This window comes from Ammospiza nelsoni, chromosome 6 (genome assembly GCF_027579445.1).
Source record: "Ammospiza nelsoni isolate bAmmNel1 chromosome 6, bAmmNel1.pri, whole genome shotgun sequence".
Taxonomy (NCBI): domain Eukaryota; kingdom Metazoa; phylum Chordata; class Aves; order Passeriformes; family Passerellidae; genus Ammospiza; species Ammospiza nelsoni.
In genome coordinates this window covers 19,900,486-19,918,543 of record NC_080638.1, presented here as the reverse complement: position 1 = coordinate 19,918,543, position 18,058 = coordinate 19,900,486, and the positions used below count along the sequence as shown (strand labels likewise).

At 46.3% G+C, this 18,058-nt stretch overlaps 1 protein-coding gene across 2 annotated transcripts in view; it reads left to right on the top strand.

The window, feature by feature from the left end:
- CD151 (CD151 molecule (Raph blood group)) overlaps window positions 1-17,761 on the top strand; it is a 31,945-nt gene extending 14,184 nt beyond the window's left edge. For both annotated transcript variants that reach the window (XM_059473797.1, XM_059473796.1), the window contains exons 3-9: window positions 4,433-4,536; window positions 5,486-5,677; window positions 10,189-10,263; window positions 12,773-12,877; window positions 13,730-13,885; window positions 14,772-14,858; window positions 15,615-17,761. In XM_059473797.1, coding sequence (XP_059329780.1) covers window positions 4,453-4,536; window positions 5,486-5,677; window positions 10,189-10,263; window positions 12,773-12,877; window positions 13,730-13,885; window positions 14,772-14,858; window positions 15,615-15,674 — 759 coding nt within the window. In that variant the 5' untranslated portion in view covers window positions 4,433-4,452 and the 3' untranslated portion in view covers window positions 15,675-17,761. The remainder of the gene's footprint in view (window positions 1-4,432; window positions 4,537-5,485; window positions 5,678-10,188; window positions 10,264-12,772; window positions 12,878-13,729; window positions 13,886-14,771; window positions 14,859-15,614) is intronic.
- Window positions 17,762-18,058: the final 297 nt, after the last annotated feature.

Sequence of the window (18,058 nt, the reverse complement as noted above, 5' to 3'; positions counted from 1 at the left end):
CATGTCATATGCTTTCTGAGCTGAGCTTTGTGTGCATGCTTATGTGTGCCTCTGGGTCTGCAAAGAAAAATACAGTGGTGTGGTGTGGAACACACAGAGCAAGTCCTGCCATTGAAATTTTAGGTTTCACAGTTGTCTGTGCAGTGCTTGTGTTCCCAGATGCTCAGCACCCAGAACTGGAGCTATACTGCTCAACTTCTGGTGAGCTCTTGTGGTCTGGTTTGTCCTAAGGGTTCAGTCATGGTAGGATGAGAGCCCAAGAAAATGAGATCATACAATGGTTTCATGTTTGATGTGATCCCAGCCTTGCCTGGCAGTCATGCACTGTATATTCTTACCCTCCTGGGAGGCTGTGGCTTGCAATCACACAGGGCAGGATGAGCTCACTCTTTATCTCTTTTATCTTTTTGAGATGTTTGCATAGGTTCCTCCTTGCTTCACTGTTATTCCACTGTTATCCACTGTTACTCATATACTTCATTGTTAGCATCTCTCCATCTCTGATGTATTTGAACCAGCAAGTCTCATAAATAATTGCCAAAATCGCTTTACCAGGCATTCCTCTTATTATAAGTATGTATTTTACTAATCATAAAAGAGGTTGCTCCAGTTCACTGGCTGAAGTAGTCTTTGCTGGCAAAAGCACTTTTGTGTCCATGAAATCGTGTTGCTGTCAGGCTTTTGCCAATTTGCCAGTCACCTGGAGCCTGACATGCCTCTCAGCTGGCATTCCTCCATCAGCTCCGTGCAGAGCCTTGTAAAATCACTGGGTTTAGAGAAAGATCAAGGTCGTGCACATGGGAGGAAGGGAGAGGCAAGGGTCAGACTGAGGGACTTGCACAAAGTCTCTGTCAGATTGGGAAGCTGGATTCAAGCTGTTCAACTCTGTTTCTTAAATTAATCTTCAGACTGTTACCCTTCTTTTCATCTACAGGTTCTGTCACTTGTTTTTTCCTCTCGGCTTAATGCATTTTGTTTTCTCTAGAGAATTATTTCTCTCTGTCGTTTCTGTTGCAGTGTGTGTGTGGGGGCATTGTAGGAACCTCTTGTTGATTCTTATTTTATTCCATAAAAATACTTCTTTCCATTGTGGGACTTAATTTCACAGCCTGCATTCCTTGATTGCTTGCTGAAATTTAAATTGCTTATGAAGCTACTGTCTGTTGGACTGGACCAAGTAAACTTCATTATGGAAATACTTTTAGTCTTCTAACCACTTTTTCAGTTAGCAAAGTACTTCCCATTATGAAGCTCATGTTTAATTAATATGTTTTTATGTAATTGTAAATATACCCTTGTGGCAGAGCTTTCCATTTCCTGTTCATCAGAGAGCTCATGTGTAATTATTGATAGTGATTCAGAACAGGTTTTTTCCACAGTGTTTAAAATAGAACAGAATTATATGTATTAATTACTGCTGCTCCTCCTTGTCCGGTTTCAAGAGTGATTCATATCAGTTCTGAGGGTTTGTTATAAGGATGACTGAAGGCAAGAGACCCTGGCTATGTCAGTGAATTCGGGATGAGGCCTCATATTCATCCTGGTGCTGTGACACTGATCAACACCTCTGTGCTTTTTGGGACCACGAGGCTCAGAGCCTGCAGTGACCCTAAGCCTGGAAGCAGATTGTGGTCCCCCCCTCCTGCTGTCAGGGCTCCTTGGGAAAAGCCTTTCACTGTAGTCTCCTGCCCTCTCTTGTTTTTCCTGAAGACCAGGATAGCTCCTGAAGCCTGACCCTGTCTCTGCAGGTGATGGGAGGCAGCAGATCACCCTGTGTGAGGCAGGGAGCACTACCACCACTTCCAAAAAGAGGGTCTGCAGAGCTGCCTTTCCCTGAATAGTTGGCTGGGTGAGTCACTGAGCGTGCAGAGGCAGCCAGAGCCATCAGCTCTGCTCCTGGCTAGGAGGGATAGATCAGACAGGAGACAGCCCTGATTGCTTTCTGATTCATGGTCTGCCATCCCTGGTGATTCACCCTGCTTTATAAACCTGCAGCTGTTCCCTGCCAGCTTTCTGGAAACAGGCATATCCTCTCCTGCCAGCAGGAAGCCAGGCTGCCTGGAAGGCCTGTACCCAGTGCTGGGTGCAGCAGGACCTGCAGTCTGGAGGGGGGTTTCAGACTGTCTGTCATGATGCAAGTGCAGGCTTAGCTGTGTGTCTGCCCAGTCCTCACCCTGGACTAGATGGAGCTGTGACTGGGGTTTCTGAGCTCTTGGATCAGAAGGAGGGACAAGTTAGTATCCCTTGCTAGGGCCCAGCACCTGCTCTATGGCAGTATGTTAGGGACAGACAGATGGATGGATGGAAGGAAGGAAGCAATGAAGGAAGGCTGGTTCCTAAAATCCTCGGGAGCAAGAGGGAAACTGAGCCAAGGAGCCTAAGGACAGAAAGCCTGGTTATCATCCCCTGGTCAGTCTCTGCAAGGCTGCAGTGCACGTTCCTCTACATGCAGCCTGATATTGGAAGGGGTGGCCAGGAGTCCTGTTACTGGAAGGCATCTCTCAGATCTGGGCTGAGGTACCTGTTCTAAGTTGTGCAGGCGTGTGTGGCTGCCTTGCTGCTCCCATTCTTGTTCTGTGGCTTAATGAAGCCTCTGGCAACTATAAATCTGTCACTTTCCATGAATGCTGTGTTCTTGGGGCGTTCTCCATTCTTCTCATGGAGAATTTGCAAGCCTGGTCAGTGCATGCAGTACCATCAGCATCCATTCCTTCCCAAAGCCCGGGGCATTTTTGTGCTGCAACATGGTAATTAATCTGAGCATTGCTGGAGGTTATGATCTCTTCTGGAGATAACTCTGAAGAGTTGTTCTCCTTGATCTGTGCCACCATCTCAGAGCTGCTCCCTTTGCCAGTAAAGCAGCATTCTGCTGCCAACTGCTGTTGCCAGATGTTATTCCAGAGAAAAATGTTTTCTTGTGAAATGGTGACGGGGATGGGCCTGGGTGGGACTGTTGGCATGTTCACACTCTTGCTTTCCTTGTTAGCTTCATTTGTTAGTTTCTAAAGCAGGGGCCTGGCTGGGGCTTTTGAGTGGGCTGGCATGAAGCACAAGGAAATTGTTTCCTGCAAATAAAATACAGTTATGCTGCAGAATGGGCAACTGCTGTTCCCAGCCTCGACTCATCTGGCTCTAAAGCCAGACATTAGAAGTGTGGTGGCAAAGATAATGCTGATAGTGAGCTGATGTGCAGCCTGGCTGGGTGTACCTGTTTCTCACTTTCTTTGCTGTCAGGTGTTTTGCCAAGGCAGATGAGTCTGTACTGCAAGGCTGGGTGTAGCTGCAGTGGGTTCCTGGAGGGAATTTGCATCACTTGTATGAAGAAGTTTTGTATATTAACTAAGCATGAACTCCATGTCTCTGGAAAAATGTAGAGGCTGTTTGCCTTCCTTCTTCCAGGGAAATTGGTGGTTTAGGAAAACATTGCACTCTGATGTTGGTGCACAGTGTTTGTATCATTCCTTACTGGCTGGTGTGGGAGGAAAGGGAGGATTTTTTAATTGAATGCAAGTGGTGAGGATTTGGTTGCACTTCTGCATCCTGCCTCACATGGGTGATGCTGGCAGCAATACTCTGTGCAGTGCTTTTGTCCTGTCTGCCTGGTCAGGCAGTGATGAGGATATTTTTTTGAGAGGTTCAGACTTTGAGGTCTGAACAACAGGCAGAAAAGTAACGTGGAGCTGTGCTTGCTGCAGACCCACTTCTGGGAAACCTGCTCCAGGGTGCAGCAGGTCTGTAACACTGCACTGGGATTGACTCACAACAAAATCCCATTCCTTACATATCTGCAGGGCCATTTTATGCTGTCAGATCATCTGAAGCCAAGGGTTGTGTTTCTTCCTCTTAGTAGCTGGGAGAGTCCCTTAGTGCCCTTGGGCACAGCCAGCCAGTGAGAAGGGCCATGGAAAGTAAACAGTGAAGAAGAGAATTAATTACTCCCACAGACTGCTGGGGTTCAAAAAGGATGGGACATCTGAACATATAACAAGTGTGTTCCCAGTTACAGTTGTAAAGATCAAAAATAGCCCAAACTTAGAGAAGGATCTATTTAAGGCAGTTGTAACTAATGCCAGTGAGAATATAATATTATTTGGAGACAGATTATTCCATAAATATCAGAGACCAGGGTTTCTGTTCCACCTTCAGAACAGCAGCTACAGGCTGCAGTCAGGAGCTAGACTGGGATTTTCTGGAGAGCAGGCCTGGGATTGTGCAGGATCTTGTGTGTAGGTCACCCAGATGGATAGGAGAGCTCTTTATCTGAGCAAGCACTGTCCTGTGCCCCTGAAGGCAGCTGAACGGCTTGTTCACTGGCTTACTTCACAAGATTGCAAGTGTTAGGTCTTGCAGGAGGAGGGTAGTAATGCTGGCCCTCTGGGAGAAGTGGTGTGATGACTGACTCAAGCTTTTCTGGTTTTGGTTTGTTTTTTAGGAACTTGGTGAACCAGAAAGATGCGTGAGTATACAGAAAAGAAGGAAACATGTGGGACCATCTGTCTGAAGTACCTTCTCTTCATCTTCAACTTCTTTTTCTGGGTAAGGAAACTCAGTCTGTGTCAGAGGCAATGAGGTGGCACTGCAGTTTTGGTGTCAGGGGTGCAGAAATCTTGGGTGTAATGAAGTTTTTGGGAAGAAGTGCTAGTGGGACACAGCCTTTGTCCTGTTGGGTGAAATGTCACCCCTGGGGCTTGGCTGCTCAGGCTGCAGAAGTTATGGTTTGACACTGTAGCACGTGGCTGTTTCTAGGTCATGTTACCAAATACAGAAAATTACAGGAAGACTGAAAATAAGCCTTGATTTTTCACCTGGTTTACTTTTTCCAGAGCCTGAAGGCTCCACTGTCTTGCCATTCCTCCTCTCAAAATGGCAGAGGGAGTGCTGGCAGATGACACACACCTTCTTGCAGCTGATCCACTTTAGAGCTTCTTAGAGTCATACTTCCCACCACGAAAGTTACTGATGCCAAAGGATTGTGTTTTACTTTGGTGCATGGGACAGAGCAATGGAGTATCCAGATCAGACCTTTGAGAAAAACTGTCTGAGTTTACCAGAAGCTGCCTAAAACCTTCTGGAAGCTGAAGGCTTACAAGGAAAGAGGGAACCACTAAGGATGTGGTTGGGTTCTCTGTGTTCACTTGTCACAAGGGTTAAGTTTAGCCAGCCAGGCTGGTCATACAGCTTTGATATGTTTTATTTGCCCAAAACCCAGTGTGGCTACATTTGAGAGGACTCTGGTGTGAGCATGAGCTGCTGTACACAGGTAGATGGTTTAGATGGCTTCCATCTCAGGCTGCCTGGGGTGCTGAACTGGGTGTCTGGAAGCTCAGGACCTGCTCCAGTTCCAGTGGGTCTATCCTTTAATGTAGATCATCTTTGGCTGGCTGAGGGAGCTGTGGCACTCCTGCTGTCCCTGTCCAGCTGCTCTGGGAGGTGAGGAAGGTCATGCCTCAGACACCCTTCATTGCTTGCTTCTCTCTGTCCCCAGCTGGCTGGCGGGGCTGTGATGGCAGTGGGCGCCTGGACCCTGGCTGAGAAGAGTGACTACATCAGCCTGCTCTCCTCCAGCACATACTCTGCAACTGCTTATATCCTGGTGGTGGCTGGGGTGGTGGTCATGGTCACTGGCATCCTTGGGTGCTGTGCCACCTTCAAAGAGCGGCGCAATTTGCTACGAGTGGTGAGTTTTGCTTGATTGTTTTATTTGGGGGACGCATCTTGGTTGTGTTGTGCACCAGCCTTATTTGTTTGCCCTAGAGCAAATATCACTAAGGTCTCCATCTCTTGACAGCAGTGCTGTCCATGTCCCAAGGGACAGGAGCATTTTATTTCATCCACACAGAGTGTGCTGCATGGTTCAAGAGTAAAAAGCATAGTTGAAATACCTGTGCTTAGTGTGAGAACATCTATTTGAAACTATTCAAAGCAAAATCTTGTGGCTTTTGTCTCTTCCTTCTTCCTTGCTCATTCTGTATTCTGTTTTGGGAAATGGGAAGAGGGAGGAAAATATGAGAGACCTGTAACAAAATGACATTGGGTTCAATTTTTAATGGCATTAGGTTCAAGCCAGATTAACACACTTTTTCACTTGGTTGTCAAAGATCAGGACATTTCCAATATTTTCTGCAGTTGCAAAAAAATTTACTTTAGTCTTGCTTCCACAAAGAAGAGCCATACTATTTTGATAATCTGCTGCTTCTTTTACAGCTTTCTGTGTTACTTCCTGAGCTCACCTACCTACACTGAAGTTTTTTACCATCCCTGAGGTTTCTATTTTGCTTGCTCCCTCTCAAATCTCCCCTTCAGTCTGGAGTGTGGCAGCAGTCTGTTCTAGTGTCTGGGCTGCAGTGGTGAGTGCAGTGACTGAAATAACAATCAGTGGCTCTTGGCATTCACAGGTACAGAAAAAAATACTTCAGTCACCAGTTCCTCCCTTTGCAAATCCTCGTTCACCTGACTGACCCCATTTCTCCTCTTTAGTTTGGATAGAGGAGCAGAAATAAGAGTTGTGAGCAAGCTTGATGCTTCACTGCTATGCAGACCTGATAATCCCTGTGAGAGGCAGAGTTGGGCCAGGGAGGGAGAATAAAATATAGAGGAGACAGAGTGAGTGCATTGCTGATGCTTGTTCAGTGGGTTCCTCGTCTGTAGCAGTTGGTTTTGGCCTTGCTTCACTGACTGTCCATGCCAGAGAGATCTCCCTTTGTCCTTTTTCCTCAGCCAGAAGCTACATATGAAAATCCAGTGGAGTTTTCTTTGTTATTCTGCCATAGAAAATGAATAATTTTCTCTTTGGAATAAAAGGTCACTCTGTCTCCTTACACCACGCGTCCTTTCGGAGTGGCTGGTTGTGACAGACCTATTGTCTCTTCTTGCTCGTGCTCTGCTTTGGTTGCCCTGAGTAATCTGAGGCAGGGCTGTGCTTGCCAGGGCTGGGTGAGCCTGCCTGGGGGCCTCTGCCAGCTCTGAGCTCAGACAGTAATCCTGACAGCTTCACAGTCACCCCAGGGGCTGTGCCAGCCAGTCCCACTTTCCCTCTGTAGAAGAGACCCATGTAAATGTGGGAGGGAGCACTATAAGCAGCAGAGCTGGGCTCTCCCCACTGCTGCCTTGGTGCTTTTAAGAATTGATTACTGACAGCTTTGGATGCTGTTTGTAAAATACATATCTGGTTTTTAGTTTGTTTTTCTCTTGAAAAGTTGGGAAGCTGTGAATTTTTTTTTCTGCCTTGTATGTAACTTGAGCTTTATGAGCCCACTTCAAGGCTTTTCATAGTATTTCATTGCTCATCACTGACAGCTGTGCTACTTTTTTGTAATTTCTTACTGGCCTTTCTGAACCACGTGCTGTGCTGAAGCTTGGGCAGCAGAGGAGGAGTTTCTCTGGCTCCATGAGCAGGCAAGGCAGTGGATCTGCAGCCTGGCTGGCTGTGATGCTGCAGTCCAGCTCTTTACAAAGACACAGACCACTGTTAGATCATACTTCAGTCAAAATGCAGCAGGAGTCCCAGGGAAAGACCTGTCAGATAGGAGACCTTGCTTGTAAAGAGAGAAGGTGACTCTCTTCAGGCCTGGCCCCTCACACTGCCTTTTCTCGTCAGCTACCTTGGACAGGGAGAAGGCAACTCACATGGATTAGGATTTCTGTTCCTGCTGCATTTCAGCCTGGAACCTTCCCACTGAAGTGAGGTTGCTGATTTAGGATTGTTATTGCAATCTGTCTCTTTTTCAGATAGTAGAATGATGTCTCCAGATAATTACTTGGTTTGCAGGTAGGTTGAGCCATTTTTTGTATTATTCAGAGAAAACACAACACTTGGTACCTCATGCAAAACTGGATGGAATTTGGGCTCTTTAGATCTTGAGGAGACACCCAATAGCCCTGACTCAGTCTTGGAACCAAAGCCAGGGTAAATTTTGCTTAGAGCCCACCCAGGTCCAGGCATGTGTTTGCTAGAGTGGTTCTGGTGATCACACATTTCTGACTTGGGAAACAAGTAGGGCATGTCCCTACAGTTCATGCCAGAGCTGGCCTACTCCTCCCATAGCAGACCTCTAAGAAGGCCTTGCAGCTACAGCTGAAGAGCAGGGAGAGCTGCCCTGTGCTCTGTGTGTGTCCAGAGTGAGAGCTGCTGCTCCCCTATATCAGCATGATGCTTAGAAGTGGCCCTGAGGGAAGGGTGAGAGTAAGATAATGGTGGAGTGTATCAGCAGAGACAGGTTGGGTTCATGGGTGGTGGATGCACTAAGCTCCCTCACAAGGTTTTACTTGTGACTCACATTTGTTAAGGTCTGCTGGATATGTGTTTGTTTCTATCCACTGTAAGCCAGCACAGTGAGCAGAGAGCTTGTGGTGACATAACTGTAGCTCTACCTGAATGCATCTGACATTACACAGAGCAAGGAAAAATAAATAAGCTTTCCAGTCCATTGCTTGTTCTCAGCATCCTGCCCCTCCTTGGCAGAGGAATTATGTCAGGTCAGTTAAGGCATAACAAGGTCCCAGCAAAAGAGAGCCAGCCGTTGTGTCAAGGCCTGCCAACCCTTTCTTGCCCCTTTTCCACCTCCTGGGAGTGCTGGGAGCAGCCTTTAGCTATCCTGCACTGCAGTGTGTGACTCACTGCCCTGGGATGAATGGGTACCTTGTACAGGCTGTGGGATGGCTGGGATGGCTTCGGGGGAGAGCCTGGGGCAGGGGAGTGAAAGGCCGAGATTGTGTGCTCAGATTAAAGCCTGGACTGCAGATAAAACCCAGCTGTCCTTCCTTTGCAGCTGCTGAAGCTCAGCAGGGGTGGAGGAGGAAGCCTGAGTGTTTGTGTCATTTTACTCCTGCAGCAGGGGCTGGGAAATACCTAGCAAGAAGAGTGCACAGTGGGGGTGTAACCCTTGTGCAGCAGAAGGCATCCTTGCTGTGTTCAGATCTTCGCTGTTCTTTTTTGTGGAGGTTTGATGTTACATTTGTAGAGAGCCATTTGCTTTGTCTCTTGCTAACAGACCTTTCTTAAGGCTGAGGGTAAAACAGAAAACAGGAGATATTTTGTTTGTTCTCTCCTGGGGAAGCCAGTTCTTACAGGAACCTAGCTTGAGGTCCTTGTTATGGCTGGAACTGGGGTCTCTTCAGCTTTATCTAGAGGAGGATTAATAGCAGTCACAGAACAGCCTGGATCTATAAAGAAACTGTTCATTGCTGACCATGAGCAAGGCAGGGGCTGTTTGTCAGGAGAGGGGCTCTCCTTGAAAAGCTGTCTTGGACCCCAAGTAGGAAATGGACACACCACCCTTGTTCTTCAGGCCTGCCTAGTTCTTTTAATTTACTGCCCATATTCCTCATGGGTTTGGCTTTCTGACTTGTTTGTGACTCGAACAGGGTTCCCAAACAGTGTTCTGTACTGCCCATTTGATTCTCCTTGTGGTAAGCAGGGCTTTTACCCTTTTCACTTCATTGCCACTAAGCCCTTTTAGGAAATAGTCATGTTCTCCTATTAGTATTCTAAGAGTTCTTCTCACTTTGCTTTTTGAGACGCAGAGCTTTTCCATCTAGAGCCCAGTTCAGGAGCACATACAGTCTCAGTGCTGAGTGTGAATCAGTGCTGAAGTCCATCCACTTCTACAGTGCCCCTCAGCCTGTGGCTGAGCCCTGCATAAGTCACAGGGAGCACAAATGATGCTTTATGCTTAGCTGCTGTGCTGTATATTTGGTGAAATGGACCCTCTGGCTTTATTGAGTTATCTTTATAACATATGTTGTTCCTTAGTAACTTGGTGAAATGCCCTAAACAATGTCAAAACAAGTAAAAGTTAAAAATTTTTTTGTATTGATGTCAGAATCAGATACTTTCTATGATAGTGAGTGTAGTCATTAGATTATCTATCTAGGTTTCTTTTGTACAGTGATCTTATCTTGGTTGCCTAGACTTTTCCATTCTCTATATCCCTCTGGCTCTGTGAGTTAAACTCACACTTGCTGCTGCTTGTCTTCAGTTATTCTGTGGTTTGGTGGTTTTTTATTAATCTGTGGGATTGTTCCTTTCCTATCCTATTGAAGTCTTAATGCCAGCCCCTGCTTTTGAACACTGCTGCAGAAAAGCATCAGTGAGGACAGAGTCAGGCATTTTCTTACCAGGTAAAGAAAAGCTGCCTCCTGGCATCTCCTTATGTTCTATTCTAATGTCTTTTTCCCATTATTTTACAGTACTTCATATTGTTGCTATGCATCTTTCTCCTGGAGATCATTGCAGGAATCCTGGCCTATATCTACTACCAGCAGGTGAGTGGACATTAGTCCTTGGAGACTCAAACAAGGGAGAGAGAACAGCTTGTTATCATCCCATTTCTCTAGTTAAAATTTGTCCTGGAAGCTTGGGACATAGGTCTGTTTGGGGCTCACCTACTCACTCCACTTCATGTATGAAAGACCTTGGATTACTTACTGGTTCTGGCAAAGTGGTGGTCATTACTCCAAGGGACTGCTCAGCCCTGCTGCTCAGCTCCTTGCTGTGTGCACTTTGTGCCCTGTTTTTCTGCAGAGCCTTGTAGAAGACAGTTTTTGAGGCTGTGTAGATCTAGGAACTCTCCTTACAGCCTTCAAGGCATAACAACTGAAATCACGTTAGTGCTACTTTATCATGCTCAGGACACAGGAACAGTTCCTGCTGCATCCAGCAAAGGTAACAAATGGACCAGCTGGGACGTCCTTTCAGGTCAAGAACTTTTTGAGAGCTTTACTTGAGCAGCACAGCTGAGGGGCAGGAGACACAGGACAGGCTCCCAACAGCTGCAGGTCTGGCTTGGCACTTCTTGCTGTTGCTGAGAGCAGAGCTTAATTCATCACTTCACTTTCAAAGGGAGTTAAACCACCAAGGCACAAACTGCCTGCAAAAGTTGCTCTCATGTCTGGAAATTGATTGGAAGTGGCAAATTAGGATTGTTATCAAATGGCTGTCTGAAAAGCAGCTGAACATCCCATCTTGTTGACTTCACTGCCAGGACTCCTTGCCATTCCATTTTCTCTTGGACCTTCTACGCTTTGCCTTGGATGGGCGCTGGTGGTTTGCAAGGAGCCAAAGAACTGTACTGGCTCCTGCCAGGAGGAATCTGGGGTATGGATGTGCATATTTAACAGGGAAAGATCAATCCTGGCAGGCATGGCAGGAAGCCAGGACCTGTCCATCCATCTGTGCAAAGGCATGAGGTTCATATGTGACAATGGATGGAGAGGAGCTGATCCCCAGGTTGAAATAAGGGACAGCATATTCAGAACTGTACCCTTGAGTGCTTTAGATCACTTGAGTGCATCTCTGATCAACAGCTGCACATCCCTTTGCCCTCTGGCTGATAAATTCTGCTTCTCTCTTGGTTGCAGGCTGCTTGCTCTGTTTGCCACTGTTTTTATTTCAGCCCTTGCTTTGGTGTCTAAGGCTTGCATGTGTGTGTCTAAACTGGTTCTTTATCTCTGTTCCATGCTGCAGTTCTTCCCCGTGAGCCCACAGGTAACTGCTTTTCTCCCAAGTAATAATTCTGCCAATGGATTCTTCTCTTTATTTGCCTCTGCCTTCAGTTGCTGAACCTTTTCCTTTCTTTCTATTATGCTAAGTCCTTTGCATTTCTATAGAGCTTCCCAGCCCAAGATCTCAAAGCATTTTTCAAATATTAATGAATGATGCCTCATATCATCTCTGTGAGGTAGGTGTTGTCCCCATCTGACACCTGGGATTGGAGAAAGCAGTGTTTCAAAGGGAGAATAAACTCCAGACTGTATTATGCACAGTTTACTATAACCAGATGTTTGACCTCTCATTTATTACTTACTATGTAGAATAAAAGGTATATAAAGAGGTTGCTCAGCTGTTTATTCCATTGACCCCATCTAAAATGCATGTTGGCATTGTGTATATTGGTTTATATAGGAAACTTGGAATTTCAGAGGTGTTGGACTAAAGCAGTGTTGCTGCATGACCAGTATGAAAAAAAAAAAGAAAAAAAAAAAGAGATGCAACCAGGATAACAAAAAAAAAAAAAAAGGATGTGGCTCTCTGGCACTTCTTGGCTGTCACCAAAGGGTGAGAAGAATTCAGCTAGATTAAAAGAGTCTCCATGGGAATAAGTGTTTGAATCCAATCACTTGAACATGCCAGTGGTTTATGATTATACTTTCAGAAATTCTGCTCTTGCAAAATCAGACTTTGTCTCTCTATTATCAGGAAGGCCTTGCAGTGATTTTTGCAATCACACACTTAATTCCCTCCTGTGGCATCCTTTTTCAAGATGATACAAGAGCTGTTTGGTCTATGTGGCTTTAGTCCATCATGCCAAGGACTCCTGATTTCTTCCTGTTCCTGGACAGAGTGATTTGTATTTTTCACAAAAATAGAGTTTTTAGTATTTTTTTACAGGCTTTAGAGGGAGAAGACTGCACATGGTCTCACAGGCATATTTATGTTTAAGCAGGCACACTTTTGTATTCCCTTTCACTGCAAGCATGTCTTGGCAATCTTGCACATTCAAGGTGAGAAGCCAGGTGGGATTGTGTAACACAGGTTGCAGTTTGATCCCAAAGCACCTCTCTGCAGTTATTAAAACAGAGGTCTGATCTGTATTCATTTGGAAATAAGCCTGTCCAGTCCAGCCTTGGAGGATGATCTTGAAGGAAGCTGTAGCTTCCACTAGGTTCTCCATCCTCCTCTTGGGGCAAAAGCAATAGAATGTATGCAGGGCTTTGGGTCATTCTGAGGAGTGAGTTTTCCTTGTGATTTGATCCCATTTGTCTCTCCATTCAGCTGAGCTTGGAGCTGAAACAAAATCTGAAGAACACCATGACCCAGAAGTACCGGAGGGAGGGAGAGGAGAGTGTGACCAGTGCAGTGGACAAGCTGCAGCAGGAGGTGGGTGGCTCTGGAGGCTAAGAGGATTAATGCAACTTCAGGGCTTAAAACCAAGCACACAAAAGGCATCTCTTGATGTCCAACCTGCAGATATTTCTTCTGTAAGCTGAGTGTATGTTCTGATTCAAGACAAAATTGGGTGAAGTACAAGGCCTGAGCCGTACAACTGGCAGAATTGCATGGTGTGATCACTGAATTGCATGACCAGTAGCACTGGGGAAATGATATCTGAACTGCTCCCAGTGAACTGGAGCTGCCAAGTCACTCTGACAGCTGCTTCTACTTTCCCAGTTCAAAGCTTTGGAGAAATTGCTGACATTTTTCATTAAGCTTTTCAGTACCCTAGAGAGCAAGATGTAATGAAAGGAGAACTCTTCTGCCACTGTTGCTTGCTGTGCCTGGCTCAGGGGTGGTTCAGGTTAGGGCTGCCACAGTTCTGACAGGTTTTCCCACAGAAAAGACCCTTGTGCATAGGCATTTTCAAAGCACAGGGACTGCTCTTTGCATAGTGCCATAGCAGGTGCATTTGTGATGGTAACTGGTAATTAAACTTATCCTGTTGCCATCATTAACACGCAGTTATGAGCTGAGGCAGCTGCAGGTGCACTCTGGTTACAGTTCGTCCCAGCAGTAAACAAAAGTCACAGCTGCTGAAGGATGGATGAACTTGATATTTAAAGGGCCTTTTGGGGAACTCCTAATAATTATAAAAAAGTCACTAATAATTATAAAAAAAACCCCAAACCCATGAAATAGCTAAAGGAGGGTGAGGCCCAGGGCTTGATGTGGGAGGCTGGAGGAGAAAAAGGTTGCAGTGCTTGCAGGCTCAGCCTTTGCTCTGTGTGTGTGCAGTTCAAGTGCTGTGGGAGCAACAACTACACGGACTGGGCCGACAGCCTGTGGATCAAATCTCCAGAGGCCAGTGGGAGGAAGGTCCCAGACAGCTGCTGTAAGACCATCACTGACCTGTGTGGCAGAAGAGACCATCCTTCCAACATCTACAAGGAGGTGAGAGCAGAAGGGCTTCAGAGCCACCTGCCACAAAGTGTGTGAAGGAGGTGGGCAGGGAGTGATGGTGTTGGGTTATTACTGCAAACTGTCAGTAGGCTTCAAGGTCAGTAACATTGCTTGGAATGTAGAATTCACTTCTTTAGCTATGTGTTCAGCTCTGTAGACTGCTATTTAATATGTTGAAATAGAGGAAAATAATTATTTTTGTACATCAATTATGGGGGGAAGCAGGAAAGGTTGTTAGTTCTGATAAGTGATTTGGATGCAAGTCCTACATTTGGCACAGCTTCCTGTGGTTGGAATTACTCCATGAGGTGCAAATGGAGATACTTCTAGTCCTTGATTGACAGTTGCAAGGCAGAGTCAGACAGAGCCTGGCTTTCCAGGTTCATACCAAAACTCAATAACTAAACTGTAATAAATAGCAGTGGGAAGAATTTACTCTTAAAAGGCTTGAGTTATGTTAGGGTTGTTGGTTCTGGATGCACTTAGCAGCATTTCCTTGGCCTTTTGGCCTCACAGGAATAAACATCCCCTCCAGGCAGGAGCTAGGCAGTGAGTGAGTGAATCTTTCTCCACATACCTGAGAGAAGAATGACACTGTGTGTGATGTGGTCAGTTTTTCTACATTTCCCCTGCACTGCCAGCAGCCACCTTGGGTTTGTTCAGAGGTTCCTGAGCCAGCTGGTCCTGAGCAATACCAGGCATGATGCAGTTCACAGTTCACATCATCTGCTTAGCTTTTCCAGAGATATTGGGGGAAGAGATGGCTCACAGATACCACTTTTTGAAGTGCTGCTTTTGAGAGTTGCAAACATTGGATTAAAATGGAGAAGTGGTTAAAATGAAGCTGATTTTCCATGTTCCCCCTTTCACCCTGCAGAGTGGTTGCATTACCAAGCTGGAAAACTTCATTCAAGAGCATCTGAAAATTATTGGGGCAGTGGGCATCAGCATTGCTTGTGTGCAGGTAAAAAGGGCTGAGGGGAGTTTTGGGGTGCTGGGCAGAAGTTGAAGGATCTCCTGAGCTGAGAGATGGAAATAAAGATGTTTTATTGCTCTCCCCTGCCTGGCAAGAAGTTACCAGGTACTTCGGGGACCCGAGGATTCACCAGTCCAAAGCAAAAGCCTTTGTGCCAGTCTGGTGGATTCCCTGCAGGTGCCTCATCCAGCAGGGCCAGGAAGGAGTTGTTCTCCGGGGCTGTGGGAGGCCATGGCTCGGCAGCTCGAGGAAGCCCTCCCGTGGCTGTGTCCCATAACTGCCTGCCCTGCAGCAGGGACCTTCCCACCCGGGATCCTAAGGATTATCTCGAGTTATCCAGAACTTTTCCTTCAGCTGTGTCATGTTGAAGAACAGCCCTGTGGGTCTGATTTGCAAGAGGGTGACGAATGAAGGTGTAGAATGTGAATGTCTTGCACTCGCATTTTAAGAGGGGATGGCAGAGGATATTCTTTTTCCATGATGCAGATGTGTCTGGGAGTTCCTCATCTTCCATTTTGTTCTGGCAAGCAGCCAAATTACACCCCAGGAAGCTACTGGTGGTTAATTACAAGGATTAGCACAGATTGTTTTTTTCCTGCTGCTTATTGCAAGCTGGAGTGTGTTATCCCCAGGCAGGAGCTGGCTGACACTGGTGTGGGTCTGAACTGTTAATTTGCAAGTTGCTGACTTTACTGCATCCATTCTGTGGTTTTCATGTATTTCTTTCTTCCCTTTACACTGTAGATCTTTGGGATGATTTTCACCTGCTGCTTGTACAAGAGTTTAAAGTCAGAACCATATTAATAGCTGTGAGAGCTCTGTTGCTCCCCCTCTGCCACTTCCCTTAGCACCTGCCAAACCTGACCACTCTTCACCACCACCACCACCACCACCAAAGTGTCTGTAACTTGAGGACTGGGCTCTGCAATTGAATGCCTTTAGAACCATGCACTGCCTTAGCTGCCCCTCTGGGGAAAGTCACCCTCCTTACCGTGTACAAGGCAGCTGCGAGTTCAGCAGCTCCTCTTCAGTGTCAAGAAACAAAAAAGCTGTGGATCTTCTGCTAGAAGCTTTAGCACAACAGTCCCTTGATATAACTACAAAGCAAGATTTATCCTAGGCTGTTTCCCTTGAGGCTTCTCCCGAGCCAACATGAAGCTATTAGGATGCTGTACAAGAATCATGGTTTGCTCTCCTGAGAAGTGGCCCACAGGCACTGACTGTGAGGACAGATGATGGTTCTGCACTGAGCTGGAGCCAGAGCTGAGCTTCTCATACATGGAAGATTTCTCTCTCTCCCTCCCTCCTCCCAAGTGTGCACCAATGTCCTAACACAGCTGTTCTCCACCAGAGAGGATGCCTGCCTGCTTACTGGGGGCAGGAGCTACGTGCCCAGCCGACTGGGAGCACAGTTGGGGCAGCTGAAATTTGGCTGTGACACTCACGTTGCCAAGATGTTGTGGGTGCCTTAGGATTTCTCAGCAATTCTTCCTTCTCTTCCTTGAAGCCTCCTCCAACACAGTGCCATTAGGAGCCACAAGAGGCCTTTTGCTTCCCAGCAGTTCTGGAGCAAAGATGACGGACTGCCTTTTTTTGGGTCTAGTCTGTCTTATTGACTGGTTTCCAGCATGATTGAGGACTCTTATTTCCACCTCCCTATCCCCTGATGAGGTTTGGTGAAGAACTGGTCTTTTTGTGAGGCTGCCATATCTTGCTACCCCTTGGCCTGCTCAGTTAGTGGAAGTACCTTTTTCATCTGTTACATGTTGAGATGTTCCCTTAGTTTGATTTTTCTGACTGAAACCTCCAGGTTTACCTCCCTTGGCAGGAAATGGATATACACCAATGCTTTTCAGCTTCCAAATAGCTTGTTAATTAGCTGAGGAGTTTCTGGCTTTGTCTGGAAGCTCACTTTACTGGTTATTGCCAAGAAAGTCAGGAGAGTCAGTTCCAACCAGTTGCCCCAGTGTATTTGGTAATTTGGTAGTGCTGGCTTAGCTGTTTGCTGCTAAGGAATAGGTTTTAATTAAATATTGTCTCTGCACTGGGGTCCTGGATACACACAGAACACAGACATTGCCATGGACTTGGTGCCAGCAGGATTATAGCCTGAATTCACAGGATCCTGTGTTCCTCCTGTCATGTTCCCTCCTTCCTGGTATGCCTGTTACACTCATGAAGCAGCAGAAAGGGGAGTTTGGTGTTTCTGAGCACTGAAGACAAGCTCATACCTTCATAAGTAAATTTCTTCCCTCTTCTGGCCTTTTAGCAGTGCTGGCTGAGCCCCTGGCAGCAGACAGTCAACATAAGCAGAATCATCCAGACCAGTAAAGGGTCTTGCAGCATCGTGGGGGTTTTGGTTCACAGAGCAGAAATCGTGGACTGGCACTAAAGGGTGACTCTTGAAATTCAGGGCAGGTCAATCTGAAATCCTCCATTATCAGTCCTGTGAAATAATCCTCAACTAATGCAGAAAGAGAGTGGAGGAACTGAGGTGTATCCTTGGTTCCACAACAGTAAGAAAGAGAGGAAAGAAATCTAAATTATTCTGTAATGATCTAAAGGAGAAATCTCTAAATTATTTCTTGTTTTATAGTAAAGTTCCTTAACAAGTATTGACTACTAACTAAGAGGAAAATATTGAGCATGTTGCTTGAAGCAATATTTCTGATTTCTTAAATATATCTTCATAGCTGCCTTTGCCCATTCCCTTCAAACACATTGTACAGGGTTGGGAGAGGCCAGGAAGAATGAGACATAAACAGTAAGTTGGCTTGTATCCACTGAGTTGTTTTATACTTTTTCTCTGTGTAACAATATTCATTGCTTTTGGTTTTTTTAACCCAGTTTAAGTTGCTGGCCAATAGAAAAATAAAGCTTAAGACTCTGTACTGATTGTGTGTGTCACAACTGAAGGGCTGCCATGAGCCAGGTGAGTTCCCTGGCTTGCTCAGATCCTGCTGCTGAGGAGCCAGCTCCTCGAGAAGATGAATGGAGGGGCCAGGCAGGGAAAGAAGCTGGGGGGAGCCTGCTTCACATCCCTGCCCCTGCCAGCCTGGTTGTGATGTGGTGTGGGGGGCTGCAGGCTGCTCTCCCCTGAGAGCTCAGCATGCAGAACCTCAGGGGTTGCTCAGGGTCACAGGGGTCATTGGACCCCTGGTAGGGGTTACTTGAGGGCATTTGAGGCT